The sequence below is a fragment of the Mustela nivalis genome (genome assembly GCF_964662115.1).
Source record: "Mustela nivalis genome assembly, chromosome: 18".
Taxonomy (NCBI): domain Eukaryota; kingdom Metazoa; phylum Chordata; class Mammalia; order Carnivora; family Mustelidae; genus Mustela; species Mustela nivalis.
In genome coordinates this window covers 12537984-12552174 of record NC_139037.1, presented here as the reverse complement: position 1 = coordinate 12552174, position 14191 = coordinate 12537984, and the positions used below count along the sequence as shown (strand labels likewise).

At 48.8% G+C, this 14191-nt stretch overlaps 1 protein-coding gene across 4 annotated transcripts in view; it reads right to left on the bottom strand.

Moving 5' to 3' along the window:
• Positions 1-14191, bottom strand: part of IL34 (interleukin 34) — a 55587-nt gene that overhangs the window by 4363 nt on the left and 37033 nt on the right. For 2 of the 4 annotated variants that reach the window (XM_082712299.1, XM_082712302.1), the window contains exons 2-3: positions 4709-5128; positions 1-134 (exon numbers count right to left, since the gene is read on the bottom strand). In XM_082712299.1, the coding sequence (XP_082568425.1) occupies positions 1-134; positions 4709-4736 (162 nt within the window). In that variant the 5' untranslated portion in view covers positions 4737-5128. Of the gene's footprint in view, positions 135-4708; positions 5129-7865; positions 8457-14191 lie in introns of those variants that run through there. The other 2 variants (XM_082712301.1, XM_082712300.1) reach the window with 2 other exon arrangements.

The following is a 14191-nucleotide window of genomic DNA, read 5'->3' as shown; positions in this document are numbered from 1 at the left end:
CATGTACTGAAGACGGTTCCTGTACTGTAGCTTGTCCCGCAGAAAGCCGGTAACTGCACACTCCTCGGTCTGGGTCAAGGGCCACATCTCCAAACCCTCGTTCCCCAAGGCCATGCCAAGGAGGATCCCGAGATCTGTGGACCGAACCCAACAGCAATACATGAGCGCCCTGCGCCACTCCCCCGCCCCCTGGGTGTGCCCTCCCTTCTCCCAGCCATGGGAGGGGTGGGGGTGCAGAGCCCAGAGGACGCCCTCCCCTCCAGGGTCCAGGCTCAGGCAGCAAGGCCAGGTGAGCACAAGCAGTCCCGCTGGTGCATCCCTGCCCCCAGCAGGCAGAGTCCCCCCAGCTGTCCCCCCACCTCCCCCCAGGAGGTGTCAAGTCTCCTCATGGGGCAGGCACAGCCTCCTTTCCAGGGCAGCCTTGGCCCCCACCCCCTCGAGGGTTGGAGTGTCCTCAAAGCCTGGGTCTGCATTTCCATCTGCGGATTCAGGAGGCACGGAGGCTCATTCAACTCTGCAAATGACTCTAGGGTGTCTGGAGCCACTTCCCTCCCTGCTGTAGCTGCTCTTGGCAACCCTCTAAGAAGCACGAATCACTGTGGCCCTTCCAGTGTGCTTGTCCTGGGGAAGCCCGCGGCTCTCGGGCTGCGGCTTCTCCCAGCCCCGCCAGCCAGCGGTCGGCCTTCGAACATTACCAGCTTTCGCCACTGGAGGGAGTCACTGTGACTTCAAAAACAGCTTTTGTGATTTCTTGGACCCGAACACACTTAGAAAAAATATCGGAGTCTCCAACAAATAGGAAAATGCTTCAGACTCATCAAAGCAGAAAGAAAACACAGATGGGCAGGAGACGTATCCCCCAAAAAACTCCCCAGTAAAGGTAAAGAAATACATATTAAAACAATCAGATGCCATGTTTCACTTATCAAAAAGGAAAGTCGGGTTTTTTTCTATTTCATTTTCATAACACTTGGTGCTGGCAAAGTCGTGAGGCAGGTGCTCTTATCCTGGAAAGCATTTTGGCCATTTTTTGTATTGGTGGACTTAATAATGTCCACACCCGTTGACCTATTAAGCCTAAAAATTTTTCACATCCTTTGACCTGCTGGAGAGCCTGAGTTGTGCAGCGGGTTAAGCATCTGACTCTCGGTTTCAGCTCAGGCCCTGATCTCAGGGTCATGAGATCCAGCCCCGCACTGGGCTCCGTACTCATCAGGGAGTCTATCTGGGACTCTCTCTCCCTCTGCCCCCCCCCCCCCCCCCCGCAAATAAATACTCTTTAAAAAAATTTTTGTAAATGTTTCATCCTTTGACCCATTGAATTCATTTCTAGGGATAAGCCTGAAGGAAAACAAGAAAGAGAGCCATCACCAAAAGACTCGTGGACAAAGAGTCCTGCTGTGGTATTCTCTCCCTAAGAATGACAATCTGTAAATGGCCCACATGTTCATTACCATCCTCACCAGTCAAAACCACTTTGTCAGAGAAGGTTTTTGCTTACTCCCTCCCTGGCCTGGGCCTGCTCCTGGCCACCTCTCCACCTTCTCAGTGCTGCCACCTGGTCCTGGCTCTGGCTGGACCCTCCCCAGGAGTGCCCCACATGGCCCCAAGCCCGTGTCCAGGATGTGCTGGCCCCACCAGCCCTTCCTCGCACAGCAGTCCGCCAACCGTATTTTTCAAGGTTGCAAATTTGCAACCCATCTTGCATTTCCTCTCTCTTGTCTCTTCCCAAGTGCTTGCATTGGATTTTGGACAGAAGACCAGAGAAACACAAACAGAACCAGTGTTTTCTGCTGCTTCCTATCTTGTCTCTAAATCATGAAGCCCCTCAGCTTGGCACCATGGCAAACTGAGATCATTCCTGGTTTATGGTTTTTGCTAACACTTTGCCTCTGCCCTGGGTATCCTCTCACATGGCAGACCTCTCTCAAGGTCTCACCGAGACTCCTTCCCCCAAACCCCAACCAGGCTCTCCCCTGCCTGAACCAGCCCGCATCGTCTCGGTGTCTAGCACCATCTGTCCACCTCACTCATTGTCTTGACCAGACAACCCGGCGCCCAGTATGTGAATCCATAATGCAGTCAGCCACAACATTGTCTTGTTGACTGAGTACTGTGGGGGGTTCATCTTGAACAAGGGATGAGGAGCATGCATCCGAATTTTCTGGAAAACTGGTTAAGGCCCAGAGTGTCTGAGTCAGGAAGTCTGGGGTGGGCCTGGAGAATTTGTATTTCTAGCACGTTCCAAGCTGCTGCTTGGATCTTGATCTGGGGACTACACTTGGAGAACCACCGACCTCCAGAGACAGTTGCAAACTGGTGTCCCAAGGGCCAAAACTCAGTTCACAGAGATTTCACGTAAAAATCTGAATTTGCATCTTGTCTTTAAAATCAGTATCTCTGTCCACACTTGGCCTTCCTTCCCATGGGCCAGTCATCCTGAAGTCCCACGCTTGCTGCCCTCACCCCTGTCCTGACAGCAGTGGGCTCCCAGCAGGAACAAGCCAGAAAAAGCCATCCTGGCATGCATGGGCTGAGCCAGAAACCTTGTCCATGGGTCATCTGCCTTCCGCCAGACCCAGACTTCCTTTAGATCTGCAGACTGACCACCACCTCCAAATTTCAGCCCCTTTTCTGCTGTCTCCACCCCAAGAAACAGGCCAGCAACCAGTGACTCCACGGGGCCAGCATGGCTGTAGCCTCACAGCAGCTCTGAACCCCAGAGAGCCCCACCACCAGTGCACCCCTGATCCGGGAAGAGGGCTGCTCTTGGTCCCCACCCTCCAGAAGGAAGACATCCCCAAGACAGAAGAGGAGGCTGAAGAAAAAGCAAGTGAGGAAGGAGCTCCCTTCTCGGATCCCTGGTTGGGAGCGGGAGGGGTGGCGCCTCCCCTGGGGACAGACCCTTGCGGAGGGACGAATGGGGCTTGTCCACACCCGCAGCAACCGAATCTGAACCTGCACAGAGGGCTGAACAGCATCCCCCCAAAATCCTTATTCACCCAGGGCTTCAGATGTGACCTTATTAGGAAATGGGGTCTTTGGGGATAACATGAAGGCCCGACTTAAATCCAATGACCAGGTGTCCTCATAAGAAGTGGAGGGGACAGAGAGATAAGCAGAAAGAGTCAGGAGGAGACAGATACAGACCAGCACGGTGGCACCCCAAACCACGGACTGCCAGCCACCACCTGAAGCAGGAAGAGGCAGAAAGGAGTCTCCCCTAGAGCTCCGGAGGAGGCGTGGCCCTGTCCCCACCTTAATTTTAGACTTCTGGCTTCCAGACCTGGGACAGAAGAAATTTCTGCCCTGTTCAGTCACCGAGTTTGTGGCGGTTTATTATGGCAGCCCATCCTTCCCCAGCACCCAGCCCCTCTGCGAGCCCCCGACCTGCAGCCCCCCCTGCCTCCCACCCCACAGCCCATCCCTGCCCCAGCGGGCAGTGGGCCTCCACCATGCCTTCCGCTCCCAGGGCCACCTCCGGAACAGACCCTCGTCACTTCCTGCCCACAAGGTCGCAGCACAGCCTGTAAGTAGCACACACTGATCTTCCGAAAGCAGAGTAACTCCCAGTCACAACCCCACTCCTGGATCTTGAACCTTCCTGGGCTCCCTGATGTCTCATGGACTGGCCTTTATGGCCTCCACCACCTGAGCCCAAACCTGCTTTCCAGCCTGGCCTTTCATGGTCCCAAGGCTGAACGCTTACTCATGCTGTTCCCTCTACCTGAGACACTGTCCTCACCTTCCTACATCCACCTGTGTGAACACTGTCCTGTCCGCTCAAGTGTCTCCTCACCACACCACTCTTCTTGCTCCTTGTGATCTGGAAGCTTCCAGAACACTGGGCCTGGCTCCTTCTGCCTGTTCTGCGTGTCCCGACCCTTTGCAGTATCCCTCCCCAAGGGCCAGCCTGGACCCCTTGCGGGATCAAACCCCAGACCTCATCCATAAGGCACCCAGCTCCGAGCGCCGACCTCCGCGCCAGGCGTCGGGGAGAGGGGCACGAGCTAGCCCAGTCCTTGTTGCCATGGCAGTCACTCTCCAGTGGGCATGTGGGAGGCACCAGAAAAATGTGTTGAATTTGAGTCAATTCAATTGAATCTTGGAGTCTGAAGGGATCTTGGTCTGGCCTCCCACCAGCGGGCTTGAGAGGCTTCTAGACACGTTCTGTCCTCATTTCAACTTATTTTTTCTTTTTGCCAACAACACTGTTCTCTTTCTGCCTCTTAATTTTGTTCTGTCACGGAGGGAGGGGCAGAGGGAACAGGCTGCCTCCTCCAGCACCTGGTGACACTTCTCCCACGGGGCTTGGGAGACACTTCCACAAGCTCCCGCCCCGGCTGGCCACACCCAGGGAGACCAGAATTCCTCTCTGCCCCCACAGCCCGTGCACCCCAGCACCAGACAGCCTGAGAAGGTGCTGCTGCCCCTTGCACCCCGTGCCTGCCCCATCCCCTTGACCACCCACTGACCATGCCAACCAGCCCAGGACCTGGAGCCGCACTGCGGGTCTGAGCTGCGGTGGGCTACAGCCAGGGCAGAGAGCAGCCACGGGAGTCCCCAAGCTGTTAAGCTGGGAAGCATCTCAACTTCTCACCAGCAGGAATGGCCCGGTTGCCTTGGTTACAGCAGAGCCCGGCTCGGGGCCAATGTCTCCCGGGGCAGTCTCCACGGACAGCCCCCCCCACCCCACCCCGGTACTCACAGTGCAGCCCGGCGATTCCCCAGGACATGGTGGCGTGCTGTGTCCCCCCAGAGAGCAGAGGCGGTGTCCCCGGCCGTGTGTGTCTCTCCACAAAGGCCCAGATGGGGCCTACATGGCCTCGGGTCAGCGAAGGTGCCCCAAGGCTGGGGAAGGGCTGGCCACAGAGGAGCTGCCCGGCAGGGGGCGGCAGGTGCTCCTGGGGCAGTGCCCGCCCTTATCTGCCTGGCCGCGCGGAGGGCAGCTGGGGGGCAGCGGCCGCGAGTCCCATGGCAGCTGGCGGGACCTGGCCTGAGACTCCGGCCTCGGGGTCTTCCGTCTCAAGCGGGAGGAGAGAGTCCCCAGCAGGCCCCTCGGAATCCGGGGCTGGGTTGTGCTTTCTCTGATTTCTCCGTCTGCAGCTGCTCAATGTGAAATCTGGCTCTGGAGGGAGAAAGGAGGAGAGAAACCGATTATGTAAGAGCAGTGCTGCCACTCAGACATCAGCCACGGGCACCGGGAGTCTGTGTGCACGCGGCACCCCCAGCCCGGCCGGGGACCCCGGGGAGACTCCGGAGGCCAGCCACCCGGCTGCAGGCGAGAAGGGACTTCGGAACCTCCCGAGGGCAGTGCCGGCCCAGGAGTGAGTTACAAGGACAAAAGCTGACAGACACGGGCCTGAACAAAAGCAGGACCGAGCAATGAATGGCTGCATGGGTTCAATCCGGGGAGCTTCCTGAAGGAGGTGAGGTTGTAAAGTACCTGAAGGACTCGGGCTGCCAGGAGGTGAAAACCGCAGCCCTCTGGGCAGTCGCCTCGAGCATGAATCTCCCAGAAAGGCCTTCAATTTCCCGGAAAGGCCTTCGGTCCCGAACCCCAGACCCCCAGGCCCTGACGGAGAAGCCAAGAAAAGAAGAAATGAGGTCGCAGCCGCCTTCACACCACACCAGAGAGTCGGAAGTTGGGTGCCTTCTGTGGCCCTAGCCCTTGAGCCCCTCCAGAATGGAGCACATGTGGGAAAGCGGAGGAAGACACCGATCGGAGTCGCCTGATGACCCGGGCGCTAGAGCCTTCGGGGTGGCACGGAGGAAAGTAGGCCCTTTCCCCGCAAATGGGGCCAGACCAGTGGCCTGACAGCCGTCTGCCTCAGAGAGTGGCCTTCCCCACACCTGAGAGGGCACCCCTGTCCCCACCCCCCACCGCCTCTCTCATGGGGGAGGAGGAGGAGCTTGAGAACGTGCCTCTCTCACGCCACCCCCAGCTACCCCCCCGCTGACAGCAGGCATTAGGAAGCTCGCACAGGGGCCAGGTATGTAAGAAAGTATATGCTGGAATGTTCTGCGCAGTTCAGTTGTGAATACGACATTTTAAAAAACTATAATCATGTGGGGCGCCTGGGTGGCTTAGTGGGTTAAAGCCTCTGCCTTCGGCTCAGATCATGATCTCAGGGTCCTGGGATCGAGCCCCGCATTGGGCTCTCTGCTCAGCGGGGAGCCTGCTTTCCCCTTTCTCTCTGCCTGCCTCTCTGCCTACTTGTGATCTCTGTCTGTCAAATAAATTAAAAAAAAAAAAAAACTATAATCATGTTACTACTATTGCACATTCCCAAATCAAGAATTCCTGATATCATTTAATACAGAATCCATGTTCAATTTTCCCTGATTGTTTTAAAAATAATGTGTCTCTTGGGGCGCCTGCGTGCCTCAGTGAGTTAAGCTTCAGCCTTTGGCTCAGGTCACGATCTCAGGGTCCTGGGATTGAGCCCCGCATCGGACTCCCTGTTCATTGGGGGGCCTGCTTCCCCCCACCCTGCCTGCCTCTCTGCCTACTTGTGATCTGTTAAATAAAAATCTTTAAAAATAAAAAAATTAAAAATAAAAATATCTGTCTTTTTTTTAAGTTTGTTTGAATTGAGAATCCAACAAGGTCCATTGATTGATGTGTCTCAACATCTTTTTTCTTTTTTTTTTTATTATTAAGATATACTTCACAGGCCATAAAATTTGCCATTTCCAAGTGTATAATTCCTTGAGATTCTTTTAGTAGATTCACAAAGTTGTACAACAATCACCCACAATCTATTTTCAGAACATTTTTTTTAAGATTTTATTTATTTATTTGACAGACAGAGATCACAAGCAGGCTGAGAGGCAGGCAGAGAGAGAGGAGGAAGCAGGCTCCCTGCGGAGCAGAGAGCCTGATGTGGGGCTCGATCCCAAGACCCTGAGGACATGACCTGAGCTGAAAGCAGAGGCTTAACCCACTGAGTCACCCAGGCGCCCCTCAGAACATTTTCATCACCCCCAAAATAAACTGTATTCATTTGCAATCTCTGTTTACTTCTTCCCCTCATCCAGTCCCTGGCAAGCAACCTACAAATTTGCTTTCCGTCTCTATGGATTTGCTTCTTCTGGACATTTCTTATCAATGGAGTCACACAGTATGTGGTCCTTTAGGACTCGCTTCTTTCACTTAGTGTAATGTTTTCAGGGTTCGTTCATCTCGTACTGTGTGATGAACTCAGTGTATCCCCCTAACTTCCTAAGTTGTAGCCCTAGCCCCCAGTGTGGTGGGAGATGGGGCTTTGGGAGGTCATTAGGATTAGATGAGGCCACAAGAGTGGGGTCCCCATAATGGGATTCATGACTTTATAAGAAGAGCCACTAGACAGAGAGCTTCCTGCTCTCCCTGCATGCCCCCTCCACCCCGCCCAGGGAAGAGGTCGTGTGAGCCCACAGCGAGGCGATCACCTGCAGCCCACGGGGACAGTCCACACCAGAAACAAGCCATGCTGTCCCTGAGCTCGGACCTCCAGCCTCCAGAACTGTGAGCGAGTGCACTTCTGTCCTTTAAGTACCCCATCCATGGCATTTTATTACGGCAGCCCAAATAGCCTAGGACATGGCACCTTTCAGCATTTTTTTTTTAATTTGAAAAATTTTTTTTAAAGATTTCAATTTTAAGTCATATCTATACCCAACATGGGGCTCGAACTCAAGATCCTGAGCTCAAGAGTCACATGCTCGGTTAACTGAGCCAGCCAGGTGCCCCCCCCTTTTTTTGCCTTTTTAAATAAAGTTAAAACAAGAAAACAAAAATTCGCAAGCTGCTTTTCTGTCCATCCCCTTCCCCGCTCCCACGCCCACACCTGGCTCCGGGCCCCGTTCCTTCACCCACTCACACAGACCCAGGCGATCCAACGGGAAATGCCACGGTGCTCCGAGTACACAGAGATGAGGAGAGAGCAGGTGAGCTGTGTCCACATTCCAGGTCACACCGGGCAAATCCACACTCTCCGGGTTCTGGAGGACTTCCTCGGGTTACCCAAAGTGAAAAAGTAAGTTCCTCCCGGACCAGATGCTTGTCCTCCTCATCCGTGTCCAGTCCAGTGTCGAAGTGAGTCTACTTCCCGGGATCGGGGAGAAGAGCAAAAGCTTTGCTGACTTCCTCGAACGTTCTCTCCTCCTCCTCCTCCTCCTCCTCCTCCTCCTCCTCTTCCACTTCAGCACTGGCTCCCCCTGGGCCGTCTGGATGGTGCTTCAAGGCTTGTTGCGGAGTTTTCTTGATCTCATCCTCAGAGCCATTCACGTCGGCTCCCAGAACCTTGTAGTAGGCTTTCCTTCAGCTCCGGCTGCGCAATGTTTTAGGAGCTGGGCATGTTCTTCTGTTTTCTCCGTCTGATACACTTTTCGGCAGTCCTGTCCTGCTTTTGAAATTGTTCTGTATCCATGTAACACTGAGCTTTTCCCAAGGAGGCTTTTAATTAAGTGGCCCCAAGCCTTGCTGCATTTGTGCAAACTTCTGTTGCACCATCTAGTCTCCCGAGCTTGGAATGATCTATACCCCAGTTAGAGCAGGGTTCGGCATTTGTTTTTATATTGTTGGGGGTCTGTCCCTGGGGCTTCTGTATATAGCTCATAGGCCAGCTTGTCATTTCCTCCTTTAAATGTTTTATTCCGACCTTCTTTCTCTGCTTTAAGGGCTTTGGCATTTCTGCAAGCAAGGCAGGCACTTTTGTGGTCAGGAGTCACCTTGGAAGCCTGTGCAAAAAACTGAACTACTTTCTCAATGTGGTCTTCCTAAAAATGGCAGAGACCTCCTACACACAGAGCATGGCCCTTAGTGGAATGTCACCGGCCGCAGACTGTCCTTCTAGATAATGACCCAGCATGGCTAAATATTGTGCTTTGGTAATTTTGAAGCAACGGCAGATGAGGCAAACTCTAGGGCACCATCCATGCTGAAAACCACTTGCCAAAAACCCTGCTTCTCAGAATCTGTTTCTGTTCTTTTCTCATGCTCATATATATTATTGTGCCTGAACCCTTTTGTGAGCCAGTTCTAGAGCTCTCTGGAAACAGTGACATGCCACCATGGCATTCCCTAGAGGTCGGGGGCATTGGCCTTCCCATAGACATCCCCAGGCAAAACTATCATTCAGCCTCCCTGCTGTGTGTCTCCAAAAGCTTTCTGGAACTTTCTGAGCATCATCAAAATAGCCGCTCAATTCTCACATAGCTAGCATTTTTAGGATGCGTATTTTAGGTTTTTTTTTTTTTTTAAGATTGTATTTATTTATTTGACAGACAGAGATCACAAGTAGGCAGAGAGGCAGGCAGGGAGAAAGGAAGGGAAGCAGGCTCCCTGCTGAGCAGAGAGCCTGATGTGAGGCTCGATCCCAGGACCCTGAGATCATGACCTGAGCCGGAGGCAGAGGCTTTAACTCACTGAGCCACCCAGGTGCCCCCATATCTAGATTTTAGTACAATAATTATAAGCTTCACTAACATCTTTCTTGGCATAGTTTGCATTTCCTTTTTTCCTTGAAAGACTTTGCTTCCCTCTTCACCATGGAGCAGCTCTGGCTCTGCCACCGCCATTACCACATGGTGCTGGAGGCAATCACCATCTTACCCCTGAGACTACCACTCCATTCTTTTTTACTGTCAAATAATATTCCTTTGTATGGATACACCACATTTCCTCTAACCATTCCTCAATTGATGGACATTTGGTTTGTTTTCACTGGGGGGCTATTATGAATTAATACCCTGTGGAAAAAAGACAGTCTTTTCAATAAATGTGCTGGAAAGATTGGACAGCTACATGGAGAAGAAAGATATTGGACCCTTCTCTGACACCGCACACAAAGATAAGCTCTAAATGGATGAAAGACCTCAGTGTGATACAGGAATCCATCAGAATCTTAGAGGAGAACATAGGCAGGAACGTCTTCGACATCAGCCACAGCGACTTCTTTCAAGACATGTCTCCAAAGGCGAGGGAAACAAAAGTGAAAGTGAACTATTGGGACTTCATCAAGATCAAAAGCTTCTGCACAGCAAAGAAAACAGGCAACAAAACAAGAAGGCAACCCACGGAATGGGAGAAGATAATTGCAAATGAGACTACAGACAAAGCGCTGATATCCAAGATCTATAAAGAACTTCTCAAACTCAACACCCAAAAAACAAATAATCAAGTAAAAAAAAAATGGCCAGAAGACATGAACAGACACTTTTCCAAAGAAGACATACAAACTGCTAACAGACACATGAAAAAATGTTCAATGTTACTAGCCATCAGGGAATTCAAATCAAAACCACACTGATACACCACCTTACATCAGTTAGAATGGCAAAAGTTGACAAGGGAAGAAACAACAAATGTGCTAGAGGTTGTGGAGAAAAGGGAACCCTCTTACACTGTTGGTGGGGGTGCAAGTTGGTACAGCCACTTTGGAAAACAATATGGAGGTTCCTTGGAAAGTTGAAAAGAGAGGTACCCTATAATCCACCAATTGCACTACTGGGCATTGACCCCAAAGATACCAATGTAGTGATCCAAAGGGGCACCTGCACTCCAATGTTTATGGCAGCAATGTCCACAATAGCCCAACCATGGAAAGAGCCCAGATGTCCATTGACAGATGAATGGATAAAGAACATGTGGTCTTATTCAGCCATGGGGAAAAAAAAAGAATGAAAGAAATCTTGCCATTTGCAACAATATGGGTGGAACTAGAGGGTATAATACTAAGCAAAATAAGTCAATCAGAGAAAGATAATTATCATATGATTTCACGGATAAGCAGAATTTAAGAAACAACGCAGAGGATCATAGGAGAAGAGAAGAAAAAATGAAACAAGATGAAACCAGAGAGGGAGACAAATCGTTAGGCTCTTAACATTCTGAGTCACAGACCTCCTGTACCCTTGAAACAAATAATACATTATACATTAATAATAATTTTTTAAAAATTTTAAAGATAAGATTAAGTATTTTCTCCCATTTTGTAGGGTGTCTTTTCACTTTGTTGATAGTGTCCCAGGATACACGACAGTTTTAAGCCTGATGAAGTCCAATTTATCTTTTTTTTTTTCTTTTTTGGTTGTTTGTGCTTTTGGTGTCCTATCTAAGAAACTGCTGCCTAATCCAAGGTCACAATGATTTATAAGTATTTTAAGAGTTTTATAGTTTTAGCTTTTCCATTTAAGTCTGTGATGCATTTGGAGTTAATTTTGCATATGGTTTGAGGTAAGAGCCCAACTTCATTTTTGTGGGGGCTATCCAACTGTCCCAGCACCATTTTTTGAAAAGACTATTTCCTCCACTGGATGGTACTGGGGCCCTCACCAGAACTCAGCTGACCACAGAGGCATAGACGGATAGGGATTTACTTCTGGACTCTCAATCCCATTCCACTGATCTGTATGTTTCCCTCTATGCCGGTACCACACTATCTTAAATTTCTGTAAATCTGTGTAAGTTTTGAACTCTTAAGGCCTTTTAATATATGAAAGCTTATTTTCCCTTTTTTGTTATTGTTGAAGAAACTGGGTCATTCTGGATTTGGTTGACTGCATCCTTGGAATGCCATTCAACATACTTATCGATGCATTTCTTAATATTCAGATCAAAAACCTTCATTAAGTTTGGGTGTAGTTTTCATAGGAGGTACTGCCTTACAGCAGGAGGCACCAAACGTCTTCTCAACCCCCTTTAGTGAGCTAATGTCAAGTTCTTTCTCCATAATTCATGTATTATAAAATTTTCCATCAGCCTTTTATCTTTCATCAAACACTGAGGATTCTAGCCCGCATCCAGTATTCCATTAGTCAGTCCGGGTGGTGAATTTCTGCTTCTACCTTTCCTTCTACATTTATTACTGTGATCCTCCTAGAAGGGAGAACTTTCCCTCCTCCTCTGTTTTCTTACCTCAAAGTTTGTTCTGTATAGAAAAACCAGGGTAATAGTTTGATTCTTTCCCTTGGCTTGTGTACCAGTTTTCAGAATGGGTTCTTCCCTAGAATCCTCCAAAGGTAACTAGTGATGATTCTTCAGTATCATTTTGAATTCATTAATCTTCTAACTTCTATATTTCAATCCATTAAAGTTGCTTTTTAAGGCAGGTTGACTGAGGTAAAATTGTATACACTGAAGTTCATCTTCTTTAAGTGTACAGTTTGATGAGTTTTAATAAATACACACAAACACGTTATGCTAAGATCTGGAACATTTCGATCACCCCAAAAACTTTTCCTGTATCCCTTTGTAGCCAATCCCTTTCCTCACTTTATACCTCTGATGAATATTTATCTAATTGCTATTCCTAATAGGGTTTCCCCCCCCAAAATATTATATAAACAGAATTATAAAGTATGCTGCCCTTTCTGTTGTGTCTTCTTTCACTTAGCAAATGTGTTGGGGATACTCAACAGAGTGTAGTTGAGATCAGTCATCTTTTCCTTTTATACTGAGTAGCATTCCATTATATCACAATTTGTTGATCCATTTATCAGTTAACAAGCATTTGCATTGCTCCCAGGGTTTCCCAAGTATGAATAAAGCCACATACATTTGCATACAAATGGTCTTTCTCTGGAAATATTTTATTTTTCTTAGGGAACCATCTAAGGGTGAGTCATGGGGCTGTATGATAGCTGGAGATGTAATAATAAGAAATTGCGAAGCTGTTTGTTATTCTTCTTAATGCTCGGATTATTTCATCATGAAGATAGTGGGAGCTCCTTCCAGTAGGGTCCTGTCCTACTAACATGACTGCAGTAGTTTTCAACAGCTTCCTTGCTTTCAAACATGAATGGAGTTTCGAGGCTCATCTTGGACATTTTCTGCCTCGGACTAGAAATGAGCTACTTTTCCGCAGAGCTCTGTTTGTGGGGAATAATACTTAGAAATCAGAGCCTGAGCTCTAGGGGTGTTTATTGGTTGTCAGTGTCCGTAGGCTCTTTAGGCGGACAGACCTTTTTTTTTTTTTTTTTTTTCCAGAGGAAGACACAGCAAGCCCTCATCCAAGTGGAGGGGAGGGGCAGAGGGAAAGACAGAATCTTAAACAGGCTCCACACTCAGCACAGAGCCCAGTGCAGGGCTTGATCTCATGACCTGAGCTGAAATCATGAGTCATAATTACCTGATCTCGTGACCTGAGCTGAAATCAGGAGTCAGACACTCAACCAATGGAGACATGCAGGTGCCTCAGAAATTATTATTTTTAAGTATAAAAATAATCTGTAGATAAATCATTAGAATTATAAGGTTTCTTTTAACTCCCTTGGATTATGTGCATCTCACTTGCCTTGTTCTGAGAATCTTTTTCTTATTGACACTTAAGATGATTATTTGTTTTCTCCTTCTGTATGGACAGTAGTTTCAAAATGGTAACACTGATATCACTTAACAAGAGACAATTCCATGCAGTTTAAGTTTTCTTCGTGGTTCTATGTTCAGTTATCTCCTCATTGGACATGTATAGTCCAAAAACCATACATTTCCATCTGCTTGTTATTTTTAGGGATTTTTAAAAAACTTTAAGTTACATAAAACACATAATTCCAAAGTAAAAACTATGAAGGTATGTTCAGAATCTAGCTTCCAGTCCCTATCTTTCATTCCTATCATTTCCCTCTCCTTGAAGATAAACATTTCATATATTCTGATTTATCATTGAATTGTTTATATTTCAAAACAGAAGCAGGGGTGCCTGGGTGGCTCATTTGGTTAGGCATCTGACTCTTGATTTCAGCTCAGGTATTGATCTCAGTGTCCCGGGATCTAGCCCCGGCCAGGATCCACACTCAGCCGGAGTTTGCTGGGGGGTCTCTCTCCCTCTCCCTTTGCCTCTCCCCCAACCATGCTCTAAAATAAATAAATAAAATCTTGAGGGGAAAAAGCATGTTTTTCATAGTTTATATCTTTTTGCCTATAAAAGGTAGAATATTTTTTTTAAGCATATTGCTTTTTATTTTTTTAAAAGATTTTATTTATTTGAGAGACAGCACGGGCTGGGGGAGGGGCAGAGGGAGAAGCAGACTCCCCATTGAGCAGGGAGCCCAATGTGGGGCTTAATCCCAGGACCCCTGAGATGATGACCTGAGCCAAAGGCAGACGCTTAACCGACTGAGCCATCTGGGCACCCCTTAAAACTTTTTATTTTAAAATAAAACACAGCTGGGGCACCTGGCTGGCTCCATCAATAGAGCATAGGAC